This window comes from Lynx canadensis, chromosome B4, assembly GCF_007474595.2.
Source record: "Lynx canadensis isolate LIC74 chromosome B4, mLynCan4.pri.v2, whole genome shotgun sequence".
NCBI classification, from domain to species: domain Eukaryota; kingdom Metazoa; phylum Chordata; class Mammalia; order Carnivora; family Felidae; genus Lynx; species Lynx canadensis.
Genome location: NC_044309.1, coordinates 74,944,342 through 74,963,983, shown reverse-complemented (window position 1 = coordinate 74,963,983; position 19,642 = coordinate 74,944,342). Strand labels below are relative to the sequence as shown.

Genomic DNA, 19,642 nt, shown 5'->3' with positions numbered 1-19,642 from the left:
TTTATAGATAAAAATGAATTAGTTGGAGGTGATGCAGTACCTTAAATCCAGCAAACCACTGGTCCCTAAACAGTAACCAATTGTTTGACAGCCGAAAGATGAGAGGCAAGGACAATTTCAGAATTCACTTGTGATGAGATCAAAACCAGATTATTTGTCTAAAGCTCATAGCCTGTACTCTACAAGCAAAAGAACACAGATAAGGTCAGCTTATTATAGAAAATACAAGTCTGAGTGAAGGCTAGGTGAGAAGTGAGGTTCCTAGAGACATAGAGCCTCCTTGCAGCCTCTCTCACTGGAGATCTGGCCATCACTCCACACATACATAAAAGTTCTTGGAAATTTTAAGAGTCTGAGCTCTGCCTCAATATGATTATTGTTTCTCTGCAGAACTTTCAGCTTTTCATGTGTGTCTCCTGTGGTCACCCAGTTGGAAGTCTTTATCTTTCTCACCGTTTACCCTTATCTATGACTTTTCTCTTTTATAGATCCAGGGCCCTACATTCTTCTCAGATGTGTATGCCCAAAACTCAATAAAACATAATGATAGATGGGGTGCCTGGGTGGCTCAGTCGGTTGAGCGTCCAACTTCAGCTCAGGTCACGATCTCATGGTCCGTGAGTTCGAGCCCCGCGTCAGGCTCTGGACTGATGGCTCAGAGCCTGGAGCCTGTTTCCGATTCTGTGTCTCCCTCTCTCTCTGCCCCTCCCCCATTCATGCTCTGTCTCTCTCTGTCTCAAAAAATAAATAAACATTAAAAAAAATAATGACAGATCAATGAAACTAATGACTTTTCTTTTTTTTTTTTTAATTTTTTTTTTCCACGTTTATTTATTTTTAGGACAGAGAGAGACAGAGCATGAACGGGGGAGGGGCAGAGAGAGAGGGAGACACAGAATCGGAAACAGGCTCCAGGCTCTGAGCCATCAGCCCAGAGCCCGACGCGGGGCTCGAACTCACAGACCGTGAGATCGTGACCTGGCTGAAGTCGGACACTTAACCGACTGCGCCACCCAGGCGCCCCAACTAATGACTTTTCTAAATGAAAGCCTAAGGTGAAATATTTTAGAATGAGAAAAGTGAACCAATATGTTCATCACAAAACTTTCTTATTATTTAATAATTTGTTTGCCTTGAAAAGAAATTGAACCATCCTTCCTATAATTACTTTGTGTCATTGTCACATGCACTTCTAATTTAGGTTGCGGCATCTGACATTGTAAGTAGTTAGGAGTACAGCTTACTATTGTAAACTCACTTAATATCCTTTTGTATGCAGATATGTTCCAGTTCTCCACCATGCTCTGTTTTCATTTCAGCACCTGATATGTTGCAAATACTTTTCCAAAGTTCTTGCCAGAGCTGCCTTCACCTCCTTGTTCTTCAGGCTATAGATGAGAGGATTCAGCATGGGAGTGACTACAGTATACTGCACAGAAAAGATCAGCTCAAGGGGCGCACCTGAATTTGGCATTAGATGGCGGAGCAAACCTGAGCCATAGTAAAGGGTCACTGCGATGAGGTGGGAGGAGCAGGTGGAAAAGGCCTTACTTCTGCCTAAGGTGGAGCTGATGCTCAGGATGGTGGCGATTATACGGGTGTAGGATAAGAAGACCAAAAGGAAGGTTCCGAGTCCATGTAGAAGAGTGGAGCAGAGCAAGGCAATGAGGTTGCTGGAGATATCGGAACAGGACAGTGAGAGGAGAGAGGGCATTTCACAGCTGTAGTGGGGGATGATTTGGGCCTTGCAGAAGACCATCTTCACAGCTAGGAAGATGTTGATGAGTGCATCCAGAAAGCCCAGTCCCCACGAACCCCACACAAGCTGCATATACAGCTGTTTACTCATGATCTGTCCATACAGCAGAGGGTGGCAGATGGCAGCATAGCGGTCATAGGCCATTGCAGAAAGCAGACAGGCTTCAGTTCCTGCAGCAACAAACACAAAGAAGACTTGAGCAAGGCAGCCCTCTACTGATATTGTTTTCTTTTGAGACAGAAGGTTCTCCAGCATCTTGGGCACAGTGACCGAAGAGAAGCAGATATCGACAAAAGAGAGGTGACTCAGGAAGAAGTACATGGGTGTGTGCAGGTGAAAATCAATCCTGATCACCAGCAGCAGCATCAGGTTCCCCATGATGGTCAGCAGGTAAATCCCCAGGAAGAGCACAAAGAGTGCAGCCTGGACGTGGGGATTGGCAGAGAGCCCGAGGAGGATAAACTCCGTGATGGTGCTGTAGTTCCCCAAGTCCATTTACAAAGGCCTTTCCCTAGAAATAATACAAAACACCACAGGAGCCAAAGGTCTATTATCCCCCAAGGAATTTTCTAATTGCATTGCTTCTCTTTTCGTATCACTATTGCCCAGTGAACAGTTTTGTTTTCTATTATAACCTGGGTTTCGTGCAGCCACTTAGAACAAAAAGATGATTAAGGTATGGTCCTTGTTCTTAGTATTCTCCATGGAAGAACATGGACATGAAAACAATGAATGCTACAATTAATGAAATGAGAGCTCAAACTGATTTAGTGAGGGTCAATAATGATAGTTCTCTGAGCGAATTTGACAACACTTTTAAGAAAGTGTATGATTAGTGCGTTTCTCACATATATTTAGTTTGCCTAAAAAATACAGTCAAAGGCTCAAGACTGAAAAATCAGCTCAGTTTATGGGTAGTTAAAACATGGGTAGTGCTGAAAAGTTGATGCCCAGGGAATAAGTGAGCATCACAGAGCAGTGGCTAAACATGTGGGCTCCTGCATTAGACTAAGATCGAATCCCAGGTCCACCACTAATTAGCTATGATTTTATGTACAAGATACATAACGCTCTTACTTCAATATCCTTGCATATTAAGAGAAGATAATAACAGTACCACAGAGGGTTTTTAGGATATGAAATTATATGAAAATAATAATTTAATCCCATTAAATATGAAATTATATACAAAGCTCTTCAAAAGCATCTATTCTGTGCTGCTGCTGCTTCTACTTCTCCTCCTCCTCCTTCTTCTTCCCATTATTTGGGATTTTAAGTCTAGGCAAAAGTCACCTATATTCTTACATCGGTAAAGCACTATCAAAGACCAAAGTTGTTGCTGCTGATGCTACAGTCATCGTTACTACTTTACATGCCTTTATCAAGAGAAGTGCAAGAAATCACATTGAAACCATTACCAGCAGCTTCCCTCCTCTGCTCATCACCTCCACCAGAAGGCAAGTTAGAAGTTTAGAATTATTTTGGTGTTGAGCCTGTCTCCACTTGGCAATTTCTGCGGTGCCTTCACTCAGAAAGGAGGGCATGTAATTGCCAATAGGCATAGCTGCAGGACTGCAGAGATGATGACAAGGGGGAGATAAAGTGTTTGGGATTCTGTGTAGACCTCAGGGCCCACCTTACGAGCATTACTAGGATGGGTGTGTATCCCAAAACAGGCCGGATCTCGAGAAAATTAAGAGAGGAAAGCTTGAAAGGGTTTCATGCCAGGGAATACTTGAATGGGTATCCTGGCCAGAGCAGCAGCTGGGAGAGAGGACTCTGCCCAGTGCTATGCATTCTGGACCTCTCTCCCAGGAAGTACAGGAAAAAAAAAAATGGGGGATGCGTTCTGTAGGACTAGCTTCTGTTGGAAACACCCACTGTTGCTACTCTCTGCCTGCAGAAGGAAGGCTCCACCCACTAACTTTTCTCGGTTCATACTCATGGGCCTGTTTTAAAACAGGAGTAGAACATCAAATCCTTTATATTCGTCTGTTGTGACTTTCATCCTGAGACATTGTCCTCATTCTTCATACTCTGAATTTCTCCTTCATGGCCAGATGTGCTCATGTCCCTTGCTGTGTTTCTTGAAGGCTTTATGTCTGAATTACAACAATTCTCTATTTGCATAAATATCAGTATTTACCAATGACTTCTGGCTTTGACCTTCTACCCTGAAGTCTGACCTTGGGTTACCCATAGGATTTAGTAGGGGGTGGCCCAGCCAGTTCCTTGTCCTGACCATTCCCAGTAAGTGCAGAGCTCAGCCAAGGGAAAGTTGTGATTCCTTACTTGTTAACTCCTTAGCCAAAAACCCAGCCTCAAAATCCTTCCCATACCCCAAACACACATTACCTGTATATCCTGTTCGATAAGGTAATTTGCTCTTCAACTTGGCTGCAGGACTTTTATTTAGATTCATTTAGTGAGAAGGAAGATGGCCTGGAGAAAGTGGCTTCTGTCTGGTGTCATGATAAAATTTATAAAATCCTATTGATGATGAAATGCTTTACTGAATTCTAACAATAAATTTATATAGCCAAGGGAAGTTCCTTCTTTCAAAGAATCTCACATACTGTTAGTTTTTCTTGTTTCTAACATCATGTCTCAGTTACACAAAGCATTGTTTGGGTTTAATGAGTTCACAGAGCAGCCATGTGTAGACAACTGGTTTGTTTTGATTCCTCACCGGGGCGACAGCGTTTATAATTCTATGGTCATAACCTGAAGTCACATTTAGTAGTAAAAGGCTTTTGTCAACACTGATTTTATAAGGATGAGTGGGGATCTCTTAGGTGTGGCCTTTGGAACATCTAGGTGATGCAATGACCTTTAATCATTAATTCTAAATTCTTCTGAGTCTAGTGGGAGTCGAAAGTAGAAAGAGTGGCCAGAGGGGTATTTGCCTGGCTCCCCAAGCAGGAAAAGAGTAGTTTTAAAATGACACTCTCAGTTCTTCTCAGGTTAGTCTCTTTGGGACTTCTTAGGCAAAATCAAGTCCAGTCAAATTTGGTGTGTAAAAGTGATTTGTTGATCAAAAAGGTAAAAAGACTAAAAAGTTCACATGCACAGTTGTTTGCCTAAACTCCATCCAAATCCATTTGCTTTAGAATGCATTTAGAATCCTATACAGGGCCCTGCTACAGTTTGAATACTCCCATTTGGGAGTATTTAGGGAAGCATTTGTGTAAAAGTTAATTATAGTCTTTAGTATGAATAGTCTGTTACACAAATCAAAATTTCCATTTATTTATTTACAATAAACTATTAGGTTTTCAGTCAAACTAGACTGTTCTAGCATAATATTCCCCCCTCCCCCCACTGTTACTTATCAAATAAATGAGCAAAGGAAACACAATTCAAGGATATATGGAATAATCAAGAACACCTTTTTTAAAAGAATGTTTCCTTTTTTTGTTAATCTATATTTGTTTTTAAGTATTTTGTTTTTAATTATTGTTATGATCAGAACATTTATTCACACATGTATCTCAGAAATTATACATATAAGAATATGCATATTTAAGGCTTCTATGGGGCGCCTGGGTGGCTCAGTCGGTTAAGCGGCCGACTTCGGCTCAGGTCATGATCTCACGGCCCCGTGAGTTCGAGCCCCGCGTCAGGCTCTGTGCTGACAGCTCAGAGCCTGGAGCCCGTTTCAGATTCTGTGTCTCCCTCTCTCTCTGCCCCTCCCCTGTTCATGCTCTGTCTCTCTCTGTCTCAAAAATAAACGTTAAAAAAAGAATTAAAAAAAAAAAGGCTTCTATGGAAAGATTATAGCAAGAAACAACAGGGATTTTGAGGGTTTATTTGAGTCTGTCCTCTGCCCCAGTATATGAACTTACTTTCTTCAGCATCTTTAGTTCCTCTCCAAGGGCCACTCAGTTGAACTTCATTATTCTCCTGCCACATAGTTGAAGTCTACTTCTGTTTTTACTCAACCATCCAGAACCTTCACTTAAGAGTAAAGTATGCCTTTCTTTTTTTTTTTTTTTTTTTTTTTTTTTTTTTTTTTTTTCAACGTTTATTTATTTTTGGGACAGAGAGAGACAGAGCATGAATGGGCGAGGGGCAGAGAGAGAGGGAGACACAGAATCGGAAACAGGCTCCAGGCTCTGAGCCATCAGCCCAGAGCCCGACGCGGGGCTCAAACTCACAGACCGCGAGATCGTGACCTGGCTGAAGTCGGACGCTTAACCGACTGCGCCACCCAGGCGCCCCTAAAGTATGCCTTTCATTGACTTTTCTTAAACCCAATTACTAATTATGATTAAAGACACACATATTTTACTAATACGAAGATCAAAGTAAATATTTGAGGAGTACTGAGAAGAATGAATCAACACTTTCATGACCTCATTTTCTGAATTGAGATAGTTATTTAATCCATTGTTTCCTTCTATTTAGACTAAAGTTAATACTTTTCTAATATTTTTGTTTTCATTTCTTATGCACTGCTTACTTATCTCATGACGTCTGACATAGTATAGACCTAGAAAGTTTTTATTAAGGTCAACTCACACAATGTATGGCTGGTATATTATTCTGATTTTTTTATCATCTACTAGCTTTTCTTTTTCACCTGGAACATGGCAAATACGTTCCCAGTGTCCTTCTCGCAGCTGCCTTCACCTCCTTGTTCTTCAGGCTATAGATGAGAGGATTCAGCATGGGGGTGATCATACCATACTGCATAGAGAAGATCAACTCAAGGGGGGATCCTGAGGTTGGCACAAGATAGCGGAGAAAACCTGATCCATAAAAGAAGATCACTGCTATGAGGTGGGAGGAGCAGGTGGAGAAGGCCTTGCTTCTCCCTGAGGTGGAGCTGATGTGCAGGATGGTGGAGACAATGCAGCCATAGGATGAGATGATTGGGAAGAAGGTCCCAAGTCCATGAAGCAGAGTGGAGCAGAGCAGCACTAGGAGGTTGGTAGAAACATCAGAGCAGGACAGAGGAAAGAGAGAGGGCACCTCACAGCTGTAGTGGTTGATGGTATGGCTCTCACAGAAGTCCAAGTTGGCAGCAAGGAGGATGTTAATAAGTGCATTCAAAAAACTCAAGCCCCATGAGCCCAATACAAGTTGCACACACAGCTGTTTTCTCATCATCTGTCCATAGAGCAGAGGGTGGCAGATGGCAGCATAGCGGTCATAGGCCATCACTGAGAGCAGAAAAGCTTCAGTCCCTGCGGTGATAAACACAAAGAAGCCTTGAGCCAGGCAGCCCCTTACTGAGATAGTTTTTATCTCTGATAGGAGGTCTTTCAACATCCTGGGCACAGTAGCTGAAGATAAACAAAAGTCCAGGAAAGAGAGATGACTGAGGAAAAAGTACATGGGTGTGTGGAGGTGAGAGTCAGCCCTGATCACCAGCAGCAGCAGCAGGTTCCCCATGATGGTCAGAAGGTAAATATTCAGGAACAGCACAAAAAACAGAGCCTGGATGTGGGGGTTGACAGACAGCCCGAGGAGGAAGAATTCAGTGATGGTGCTGCGGTTCCCCAAGGCCATTTACAAAGCCCGTTCCCTAAAAATTATATGAAAAATCATGGCAGTGAAGTTTCTTCTATCCTTCAATCAGATTTTGCATTGCATTGATTCTCTCTTATTATCACTATTAATTGGCAAATAAATGTTCAGCTTCTACACTAGGCCACTAGTTTTATGTCGGTCACTTTCAATGTAATGGGGAGCAAGGCATAGTTTCTCTCATTTTAAAGATCGTGCTTCAGGGTGATACATTTGCAAAGACAGGCAATTAGAAACCATGGTGATGGTGCGATGGCAGCTGTAGAAATGAGTTTTGGAAGATTCAGTAATGAGTTAATATTGAGGTATTTGAGCCAAGATTTTAAGGAAATGTAAGCTTCCTCTAAAGAGACATGTAAATTGAGAGAAAAGTGTGCCCAAAGGTAAAGAATTAGGAAAGTGAATAGTTCTTAAGAGCTGTCCCCTGGAGTGTGAATGAGCAGCATCTTTAGTCACTCACAGGTAAGCATCGGCCTGGGTTCATCCCAGCTCCACCGCTAACTGTGAGGCCTTGTACACGTGACTTCACTGTTCTGTACCTCAGTTTTCTTGTCTGTAAAGTGAAGCAATAACAGTTCCAACCTTATAAAGTTTTTGCAATGATAAATGTATATGAAGTATTTAGAAAAATGTCTACACAAAAAGCCCAGGTATTATTCTATCACTATTATTGCCATGGTTTACAACTGTAGGCAGAAGTCAGATAGTAAATCACTCTTAAAGGTGATACTTATCAGGAATTAAATTTTTGCTGCAACATTCACCGCACTTGTTGTTTCCTAAAGGAGGCGTAGAAAATAATGTAGAGATCACTAAGGTGGCTTAACAGTGACATTTTGAAATCACTTTGGAATGATTCCCTTCCAACATTAAACCATTTTACAATCATGAGGGCAATTTCACTCAGAAAGGGAGGGTATGTGACTGTTTTCAAAAGGAGTAAGTAGTTCAAGAAGAAACAGGCAACACCAGGCCAACCTCTGCTTTAAGAAGCAAGATGCAAAGTTTCAGCAGAGCTCAGCACCCTAAGAGGAAGAGAAACTCAGGCCAGAAGAAAGACCACATGTGGTAACACCTGACTGAGAGTCCTTAACAGTTGTTGGGGGAACAATAAAAAACAAACAAACAAAATAATGAAAGACTTCAACCTTAATACTAGACTCCTAATGTAAGCCATTTTGGTTTGTTACAATTACATTTGCTTTTGTTAAGTAGATACAGAGACAGATGCTGTTAGGTAGGTATATAGAGAGATAGATGAGTAGGTAGATAGTAAAGAATTCCATAAGAATTCTAAAGCATATGTATGTTAAGACATTTTCATACAGCTCCAAATTAAAGAAGTCTGAAGTTAGTAAAACTTTCTGACTCTTGCAGTTAGGAGACCTGTGTTTGGAAAAGGTAAATAAAAATGTTTGTGTTCATTAAAAAAAAAAAAGGAGTAGCAACCAGCATTCTTCACAGAGCTAGAAAAAACAATTCTAAAATTTTTATGGAACAAGAAAAACCCCAAATAGCTAAAGTGATGCTGAAAAAGAAAATCAAAGCTGGAGGCATCACAATTCTGATCTGCAAGCTGTATTACGAAGCTGTAATCATCAAGACAGTATGGTACTGGCACAAAAACAGACATATAGATCAATGGAATAGAATGGAGAACCAAGAAATGAGCCCACAAACCTATGGCCATCTAATCTTTGACAAAGCAGGAAAGAATATCCAATGGAATAAACACAGTCTTTTTAACAAGTGGTGCTGGGAGAACTGGACAGCAACATGCAGAAGATTGAAACTAGACCACTTTCTTATACTATACATAAAAATAAACTCAAAATGGATGAAAAACCTAAATGTAAGACAGGGGACCATCAAAATTCTATAGAAGAAAACAGGCAACAACCTCTTTGATCTTGGACACAGCAACTTCTTACTTGACATGTCTCCAGAGGCAAGGAAAAAAAAAGCAAAAATGAACTATTAGGATCTCATCAAGATAAAAAGCCTCTGCACAGCAAAGGAAACAATCAACAAAACTAAAAGGCAACCGAGGGAATGGGAGAAGATATTTGCAAACGACATATCAGATAAAGGGTTAGTATCCAAAATCTATAACGGATTTAGTCAAACTCAACACCCAGAAAATAATCTGGTGAAGAAATGGGCAGAAGGCATGAATAGAACACTTTTCCAAAGAAGACATCCAGATGGCTAATAGACCACATGAAAAGATGCTCAATATCACTTATCACCAGGGAAATACAAATCAAAACCACAATGAGATACCACCTTACACCTGTCAGAATGGTGAAAATTAACAACTCAGGCAACAACAGATGTTGGTGAGGATGCAGAGAAAGGAGATCCCTTTTGCACTGCTGGTGGGAATGCAAACTGGTGCAGCCACTCTGGAAAACACTATGGAGGTTCCTCAAAAAATTAAAAATAGAACTACCCTATGACCCAGAAATTGCACTACTAGGTATTTATCTAAAGGATACAAAAATGCTGATTCCAAGGGGTACATGCACCCCAATGCTTATAGCAGCACTATTGACAATTGTTCAAAAATTATGGAAAGAGTCCAATGTCCATTGACTGACTAATGGATAAAGAAGATGTGGTACACACACACACACACACACACACACACACACACATGGAATATTACTCAGTGATCAAAAAGAATGATATCTTGCCATTTGCAACATGTGGATGGAACTAGTGTGTATTATGCTAACCAAAATAAATTAATCAGAGAAAGACAGATATCATATGATTCACTAATTTGTGGAATTTGAGAAACAAAACAGATGAACATAGGGGAAGGGAAGCAAAAATAAGATAAAAACAGAGAGGGAGACAAACCATAAGAAACTCTTAAATGCAGAGAACAAACTGAGGGTTGCTGTCAGGGTGTTGGGTGGGGGAATGGACTAAATAGGTGGTGGGCATTAAGGAGGGCACTTGTTGGGATGAGCACTGGGTAGTATATGTACGTGATGAATCACTAAATTCTATTCCTGAAATCATTATTACACTATATATTAACTAACTTGGATTTAAATTAAAATAAAAAAATTTAAGAAAAAGGAAGAGCAGCTATAAATGAGACAGGAAGTATAAAGGACTCTGGGTGCAACTTTGGTACTTGCCCTTACATTATTTTCTGGGATAGATGCAGAGAACTCTGGAAAAAGAAGGAAACAAATTATGTGAATAGAAATCATGTTGGTGCCCAAAGGAACAGCTGGGAAAGAAGACCCTCTCCAGAACAATACACTCTGAACAATTCCCCTAGACAGGGTAGGACAGGAAGAGTGTAAGAGAAGAAGTTTGGGAATGTATCCATGTATCCACTTAGTCCTATGACAGCTTGTGCCAGGCAGAGTCCCTGTGTTCAGTTGAAATCATCATAGCTACTGAGCCCTGCCCCAAAGGAGGTAGATCTCACCTTTCTTTGTCCAGTCTGGAAAGGCTGCTTATAAACATTCAGTACTGTATATACCACAGTTGGGTACCTCTCTGGTCTTGATCCTGAAATACTTTTTCAGTGTCTAAGTTTCAACTCCCTTTCTCATGCCCAGGTGATGCTCCTCTCCTTAGATTCCACTTTTTTCTAAGACTCTGTATCTAGTTTATAGCATCAGGGAGTGCAGTTAAGCAATGTTATGCATAGTTTCCAACTATGACCTGATAGCCTACAGCCTGTCCTTTAGGTAACTTTCAGGATTCACTGTGGTGCCCCAGCCTGATTCCTGGTTTATGCTAATCCTGAGTTGCTTGATAGCTGATAATGCAAGGTCTAGCTAAGACTTAATTACCCAGCAAGGGTGACTCCTGAGCCCTTACTTATCAATTCCTCATCCCTGATCCCACCTACAAAGCCCTTTCCAGAACCCAAATCCTGATTACCTATGAATTCTGCCCAACAAGACAATCTGATGCCCAAGAAGGCTGCAGAAGTGTGATTTAAACACAGCTTCTAAGAAGTTGAATGAACTATAGAAGGTAGCTTTTGCATCCTCAAACATGGTGAAGTTCATAAAATCCTATTGCTACTAGATTCTGAACTAAAAATATTACTAGATTGTAAACTAAAAATATGAAATAGTCGCAGCACAGTTGCTTCTTTCAATGATCTCAAATGCCTTCATCCAAGCGTCTCTTCATTCAGATTTCCAGATGTTTCTTTATAACATGTCTCAGCCACTCATTGGGTTATCTGGTCTAACTAATCCTCAGAACACCTGTTTAGACAGTTTGAGCATTAACCCTCTGGCTGAGAAGCTCAGGGGAATGGCAACTCTGTTATTCCCACTAGTCACAATTTGAAGTCAATCTTGTAGTCAAGAACCTTAGCAACTGTACTCAAGAATTCATGGAGCTTGCTTAGATGTGGAATTAAGGAACTACTGGTTTGATGTATGTATTATGTATGAACCTTTGTTAATCTAGAGGGAGGTGGTTGGAGACAGATTGGTCCAAAAGTATTTATTTGATTGGTCCCCGTGAAGCGATGGGAACTTACTTGATAGTGAGTCGCTGACTCACTAAATTGATTACCAAATAAGTAAAGAGAAAAAAAAATCAGTGAACTCATTTTTGTAAACAATTTGACTCCCATTGTATGATGCATCTGTGTAGATTCAGCCTACATAATAGCTCTGTTAAGGTTTGAGTGCTCACAGATTGAGATGTGCAGAACTGTTTGCTTAAGTTATCAGAGTCCTGATATAAAACAAATGTCCATTTGTTTATTAAAATGAGTTTTAAGACCATCAGTAAAATTAGCTCTAGGATAAAAATAATCCTTAACATTTATTATGTTACAGGAGGGTGGGAGAGACACTTGTCTTTGTCTCGTGTGTCGAAAAAAGGAATCTCACCAACATCGGAGAGTGAGCAAAGTGATAGAATTTATTGAGGGGAAGTATAAAGCTCTCAAGAGGGAGAGGGGTCTCACTGGGTAACCACTGAGGATTTTTGTCCCTGACTTTTTATTGGGACCTTATCAGAAAGCGTGAGACTCCACTCATGGCGCGTCACCCAGGAATAGGTTTATCATTTTTTCCCCCTCAAACCTGTCTGCCACTTCAGCTTCCCACCTGAAGCTGGAGCCTGCCTTATCTATCCCTTATCTATCCCTGCCTAATGTTAACCCTTTCCCTACTCAAACAGAAAAGCCAGCAAATAAAGTTCCAAAAAGATCGGAAGACTTGTCTAGATTAGTATTGTGTGATGAGAAGTTTCTGTGGTGATGGAAATGTTCTATATATGCACTCTCCAAAAAAGTAGTCACTAGGCACGGGTGGTTATTGAGCCCTTGAAATGTGGCCAGTGAGACTGAGGAACTGGATTTTTAGTTTTACTTAATTTTAATTAACAAAAAATTAAATTTAAATAGTCTTGTGTGATTAGTGGCTATCACATTGGACAGCTCAGGTCTGGACAATTGTTTCTCTCCAGGAAATCAATGCCAAGTAATTTTTATTTATTTCTCTGATTATAAAAGTTATATACATATATGTATAATGTTATTATATATTATATAATGTAAGAATGTTGTATATGACTCATACATGCATGTTTGTATATTTTCACATGTGCATGGTGTCTGTGTGCTTGCATGTAAGGAATATATACAAAGTATTAATAGTAGTTATCTCTGGATGGGCAGTATTATACATTATTTATTCTTTTTAGGGGGATTCTCTGTATTTCTATATTAAGTATCTGTTAAAATAAGAAATAGAGTGCCAGAACAAGAGTAACACAAGTTCAAGTAAAAGAAAACCATAATTAAGAAAATATAAAGCCCTTTTTATTTGACACATTTAGAGATGAATACTCTGGTATTAAGTCATTTTTCCTTTAATTCTGTTTGTCTGCTTATCTATCTCTATCTATCATCTATCTATCTATCTATCTATCTATCTATCTATCTATCTCTATCATCTATCTATTTACCTATCTATTTATCATGTATCTACTTTCCCTTCAAAATTGATTACACTCTTGCTACTCAACTCAATAATGAGCCAGCTTAGTAGCATCATGCGGGAACTTGTTAGAACTACAGGCTCTTAGGACCTGTGCTTGCCTTATTGAATTAGGATCTACATTCAACCAGATTTCCATGTCTACATAAAAATTTGGTAAATAGTGAATTAAATCCAAGTATAGTTTAGTAACACTTCTATGTAACATTTTAATGTGTAGATTTTCTTTACATTAAATACTTTTCTAAATGTAGTTTTAAAATACAGATTACAGTATTCCATAGCATGGGTTTACTTAACCTTTTTTTTTTTTTAACACTTATTTATTTTTGAGAGACAGAGAGAGACAGAATGCAAGCAGGGGAGGTGCAGAGAGAGAGGGAGACACAGAATCGGAAGCAGACTCCAGGCCCTGAGCTGTCAGCATAGAGCCTGATGCAGGGCTTGAACTCATTAATTGCGAAATCATGGCCTGAGCCAAAGTCGGAAGTTCAACCAACTGAGCCATATAGGTGCCTCAGCATGGGTTTACTTTAATCAAATAATGCATTCTCTAATATAACAGTTAAATAATTTATAGTTTTCATAGTTATCATGAAAACTGATAATTCTATGATAAGCAGTCTTGTGGCTAAAATTTGATGCAATAACCGATTATTTGAACCCAGACAAGCTAGGGAAAGGGATATGATCTTTGTGAAAACTCTTGATACATATTACTACATGATATCCAGAGACATTAAACCAGTTTACACTTTGGCTTAAAGCATATGACTATGCTTATTTTGTTAGATTTTCACCAACATTAAACATTGCTAGTATACTTAATTTTAAACATTTATTGGCCCGAAATTATATTTTATTTTATATTCACTAGAGTGAATAAATTTTGAATACTTACTGGATTCTATTTCTCCTATTGTGAGGTGCATATTTTGTATTTTGCAAACATTTGATTGGTATGTCTGTGTTTCTGAATGGTTTTAAAATTTTCTGTGAAGATTTCAATCCAAAGCTAGAAAGGGCAAAACACAAAAAGGAACCTGAGCTGGAGGAGAGTTAAATATCAACTAAGAGTATGACAAAAAAATTAGAAATAGAAATAGAAATAAAGTTTGAATAAATAAAGTTAAATAAAAAAATTTACTGAAATAGGCCACATTTTAGAGGTTTGAAAAAGTAAACTATCTTTTCTCGCATAGTGAAATTGAATTAGAAATCAATATCAGAAGGATAAATAGAAAAGTCCCCAAATACATTTTTTTAAAAGATACTCTATTTTTAAAAATATATTTATTTATTTTGAGAGAGAGAGACCACAAGATGGGGAGAGGCAGAGAGGAGAGACAGAATCCTAAGTAGGCTCCGTGCCATTGGCACAGAGCCTGAGGTGGGACTCAAACCCACAAACTGTGAGATCATGACTTGAGCTGAGTCAGACGTTCAGCGGACTGCACGACCCAGGTGCCCCCCACCCCCCATACGTTTCTAAATGCACATAGGTTAAAAGAGACATTGCAAAGGAAATTAGAAAATATTTTGAGTTGAAATAAAATGAAAGTAATATACCAAAATTTGTAAGACACAGCCACAACAGTACTAAGAGAGACAAGAAATCTTTTAATACATCTATTAGAAAAAGAGAGAGAGTGGAATTCAATTTTCTAAGCTTGCACCTCAAGAAGCTTGGAAAAAACCAGCAAATTATATACAGAACAAGTAGAAAGAGGAAAATAATCAAGAGCAGTAAACAAAATAGAAAGTAGATGTACAACAAAGAAAACAAGGAAAGCCAAAGTTGATTTCTTGAAAAGATCAGTGTAAATGGTAAATTTGCAGTATTGACCAAAAATAAATAAATAATTAAAAAATTAGTGATATCTGAAATGAAAAGGAAGAATTACTACAAATCTTATAGACATAAAAAGTTATTAGAAGGATGTTATGCACAAATATATCAAATACTCGTGAAAATATAAGTATCAAATATTTATATTAATAGCACGATTTCCTTGAGAAACACAACCTAACAATTCTAACACAAGAGAAAATATAAGGTTTGAACACTTCAGTATCTGTTAAATAAATTAAACATGAAATTACAATATTTTCCATAAAGAAAACTCCAATCTACATGACTTCACTGGTGAACAAATAGTACCAGCTTTACGTACAAATTCATGTATAGAATGGCGATTGTAGGAAGAATCCTCAACTTGTTTTATGAGGTCAATAATAACCCTGATACTAAAATCTGACAAGAGCGTGAAAAGAAAATAGTCCAATAATTATCACGAACATAGATGGAAAAATTACAAGCAAAACATAGCATATAGAGTCAAATAATTTATTAAAAAGATAATATATCATAATGAAGAGGGGTTCATTTTGCGAACGCAAAATTAACAGTCAGAAATCAATCATTGAGAGAGGCAAATCTAAAAAGAGAGAGGGAAACAAACTGTAAGAGACTTTTTTTTTTGCTGAGCAACTTTAAAGGTAACTTATTTACATTGTGATGTATCAAATTATATATGAAAATTAGTAATTTTATAACTGTGATAATAGCACGGTAATCAATTTTTTAAAAAATTATTCAAAGCTTATTTTTTCCAGCAAAAGTAAAATGATTGTAAATTGAAATTAGTTTCTTAAATTTTTTTTGACTTTTTTTTAATTCTCAAGTTAGTTAACATATGGTGTAGTCTTAGCTTCAGGAGTAGAACGCAGTGATTCATCTCTTACATATGACACCCAGTGCTCATCCTGTCATCCATTTAAACCACTTCCCAACCCCCCACCCCCATTAACCTACTTATGGTTATGAGACTCTTTTTTTTTTGATGTTTGTTTATTTTTGAGAGAGACAGAGACAATATGCAAGTGGGTTAGGGGCAGAGAGAGAGGGAGACAGAATCTGAAGCAGGCTCCAGGCTCCGAGCTGTCAGCACAGAGCCCAACACGGGGCTCGAACTCACAGCTGAGCCAAAGTCAGATGCCCAACCAACTGAGCCACCCAGGTGCCCTGAAGTCAAATTCATTTAAGGATGAGTTTGTAAAAGAGGCTTGAGAAAGGTATAAACTGACATTAAATTTTTCTGGAAATTCTCATTCCCTTAGCACCCTTTTCACATAATGACAGTAAGTCAGATAATTTTAAATATAAATGAAACATGCAAAACCATGTTAAAATGCATTTGTAATTTTTAGAACTATATGAGTTCTTGTAGCAGACTTGAACAATGGCTTTAGAATCATCAAACACAGCAGCCACTAAATATTTACCAGTTGCCTGCTTGACAAAGAAAGGACTACAAAGATGGCCTCAGGACCACTAAAGAAAAGAACAAAACCAGATGATTAGTCTTGATTACTGTTTGTAGCCTGTGTTCTACGAAGGAATGCACCCTCATGCCTTTAGAAGAAAGAGTGAGAAAATAGAAAGGAACTGGGGAACTTTTCCTGATCAGTGAAGATTCTATGAGAAATAGGAGTTTCTATATTGTAGAGTTTCTTACAGACTCTCACACTTGAAATTTGGTCACCAGTTCAGGTAGAGAATGAAGAGTTTGCTCTAAATGTGTGTGTGTGTGTGTGTGTGGAGAAAGCTAGAGCAAGTCATTATTTACATTAATAAGTGGGATCAATTCAAAGTTATTTCAATTTTTCTGTTACATAATAGTTAAGAACATGGACTCTAGATTCTGAGCTGCCTAGTTTGAATTCCAACTTAAACCATTTAATATGCATCGTTGGGTTATTTTTATTAACATCCTTTACTCTAAGTTTTCTTGTTCATATATGTGACTGGCCAAATTTACCTTATGTCAATAATAATGGGATAGTGAATGTAAATTATTTAAGTTCTGAGACAAATTAAGAGTTGCAAACATGTTTGATATTTGCCTCATATTAACAAAAGGATTTTCTAAGCTTTAGGAAAAAAGAATCTTCATATGGAAAGTTGAACGTATTTGATTACATAAAAATTAACATTTCTCTTTCTCTAAAAAGGAAACCCACAAAATTAAAAGACATTTTAAGGAGGTTTACAAGTTGGAATCAACTATGACAGACGATGTTTAATGTATTTATTGTATTGGTTAAATTGATAAGAACATCACCAACTGCATATATTAGTGGGCAAAATAGATGAATAATTAGACAAGAGAAAAGTAGTAAATAAATATGTAACATTGTTCGTGTCAGTAGTATCAAAAGAAATATAGATAGATACAAAAATTTAATTCCTGGCCTATAAGTAAAATATTTTAAAAGCAGTATAAATAATACAGGTTACATTGGAAAGAGAGACATTTGCATACGTTGCTGGCATCACAATAGTCGTAAAATACTTGGCAAAATAATCTGTTGAAACATGTCACAAGGCTTAACAAACATCATACACATTTGATCTAATAATTTCCAAGCATCAAAATAATTATAACAAAAATATATTTATGAGATATTTAATGCATTGCTATTTTTAGAACTGAAATGTCACCTGAACTGTACTGTAAAATATATGAAAGATAAATTTAAAAAAAAAATTTTTTTTTTCAACGTTTATTTATTTTTGGGACAGAGAGAGACAGAGCATGAACGGGGGAGGGGCAGAGAGAGAGGGAGACACAGAATCGGAAACAGGCTCCAGGCTCTGAGCCATCAGCCCAGAGCCTGACGCGGGGCTCGAACTCCCGGACCGCGAGATCGTGACCTGGCTGAAGTCGGACGCTTAACCGACTGCGCCACCCAGGCGCCCCATGAAAGATAAATTATAATAGTGAAACAATAAACTATTTTCCATGATGAGGAAATGCCAAGCACACTTTGGAATATAAACATAATAGATTATTAAAATAATTAAAATTAATATTAGTTATATTAACATAAAAGTCACTTACAATATAATTTAAGTAAAAAGCTGTATATGTAGTGATACATGTTGTATGAATTTTATTAGGTATAAAGATGTAAACATAATATAAAACATGTCAGTGGGAATTATCCTCTTGGACTGGAGTTGGTTACAGGGCTCACAGTGAAAAAGATGCTAAGTTTCCTCTTTTTTTTTTTTTTTTTTTTTTTTTTTAATTTTTTTTTCAACGTTTATTTATTTTTGGGACAGAGAGAGACAGAGCATGAACGGGAGAGGGGGAGAGAGAGAGGGAGACACAGAATCGGAAACAGGCTCCAGGCTCTGAGCCATCAGCCCAGAGCCTGACGCGGGGCTCGAACTCCCGGACCGCGAGATCGTGACCTGGTTGAAGTCGGACGCTTAACCGACTGCGCCACCCAGGCGCCCCTTAAGTTTCCTCTTTTAAAATGAACTGCCAACAATGACCAAATCCTTTTCTCCTTGGCTTTCTAACAGGTAATAATGATGAGGGAGCATCGGGTGAGCTGAGAACAAAGTACAGGCTAACAGCACCCCCAACCCTACCCCTTATGGAATATGTGTGATATTCCTGGACACTCCTGGCTACCCAAGAACAAAGGAAAGGGGTTTAAGTGCTTGCCATGGTAATGTGGGAAACAAAGGCAAATGAAAAAGTAATTCCCTTGCTGCTTACAGGCCATTGACAAGTCCTTGAAACAGGCAGTGACCTTCCTCTAGAAGTTCAGCTGCTTCCATGAGGACACTTTGCTAGGAGCAAAAGGGAATCTTGGCTTACCATTATCCTGACCCCTCAGGATCCTGTAAGTCTACTTTAACATATAAAAACTTCCATTATCTCAACTCTCCCAAGATATATGCTGGCAGTCATACTTCAAGTTTATGGCCACCTGATATATATCTGAAGGGTCTCATGATGAAGGTTTTACTAAACGGTAATAAAGGGCATTTTCTTAACACAACTAGCCCCTCAAGGTCCTGGAAACCTTGCTTCCAAAATTCCTTAGAGACTTACTCTATCCCTAACCCCCTCCCAACCTGAGGGTATATAATGAGTTACCCATCACAACCCCCATGCAGCTCTTTCTGCCCACGGGTCCTGTCCCCATGCTTTAATAAAATCACCTTTTTGCACCAAAGCCATCTTCAAGAATTCTTGCTTGGCCAGCAGCTCCAAACCCCCCACCATCACTGCAAGACTTCACCAATAGAATACATCTGCTGCTACTACTCCAACACACGTTGAACAATACATAAAAGAAATTCCGGCGTTTTAGAGAGGATGAGGGAATCTTGACGTCTTTGTCTCATATTACAATCTGTAGGGGATTATAATATGTTTGATGGACAATCATTTCTTCCTCTTCTTGCAGGTGAGAGATGGGTAGACTCCTTTCCTAGAAATCACATAAAGAAAGCACCAAGGAAATTATGTATAAATGTAGGAATTCATGA

The 19,642-nt window shown here is 38.6% G+C and overlaps 2 protein-coding genes across 2 annotated transcripts; both read right to left on the bottom strand.

Annotated features, from left to right (window-relative positions):
• Positions 1 to 1,315: 1,315 nt before the first annotated feature.
• Positions 1,316 to 2,254, bottom strand: LOC115518691 (olfactory receptor 8S1-like). Its single transcript, XM_030322248.1, has one exon. The coding sequence runs from the start codon at positions 2,252 to 2,254 to the stop codon at positions 1,316 to 1,318; it is 939 nt and encodes a 312-aa protein (XP_030178108.1).
• A 4,083-nt stretch (positions 2,255 to 6,337) lies between these two features.
• Positions 6,338 to 7,273, bottom strand: LOC115518937 (olfactory receptor 8S1-like). The gene has a single exon (XM_030322528.1). It carries the CDS (start codon positions 7,271 to 7,273, stop codon positions 6,338 to 6,340), a length of 936 nt encoding a protein of 311 aa, XP_030178388.1.
• Between the last annotated feature and the right edge of the window lie 12,369 nt (positions 7,274 to 19,642).

What these genes read in the sequence shown, in the direction of transcription:
- LOC115518691 (XM_030322248.1), bottom strand. Translation starts at nt 2,254, where the DNA reads ATGGACTTGGGGAACTACAGCACCATCACGGAGTTTATCCTCCTCGGG.
- LOC115518937 (XM_030322528.1), bottom strand. Translation starts at nt 7,273, where the DNA reads ATGGCCTTGGGGAACCGCAGCACCATCACTGAATTCTTCCTCCTCGGG.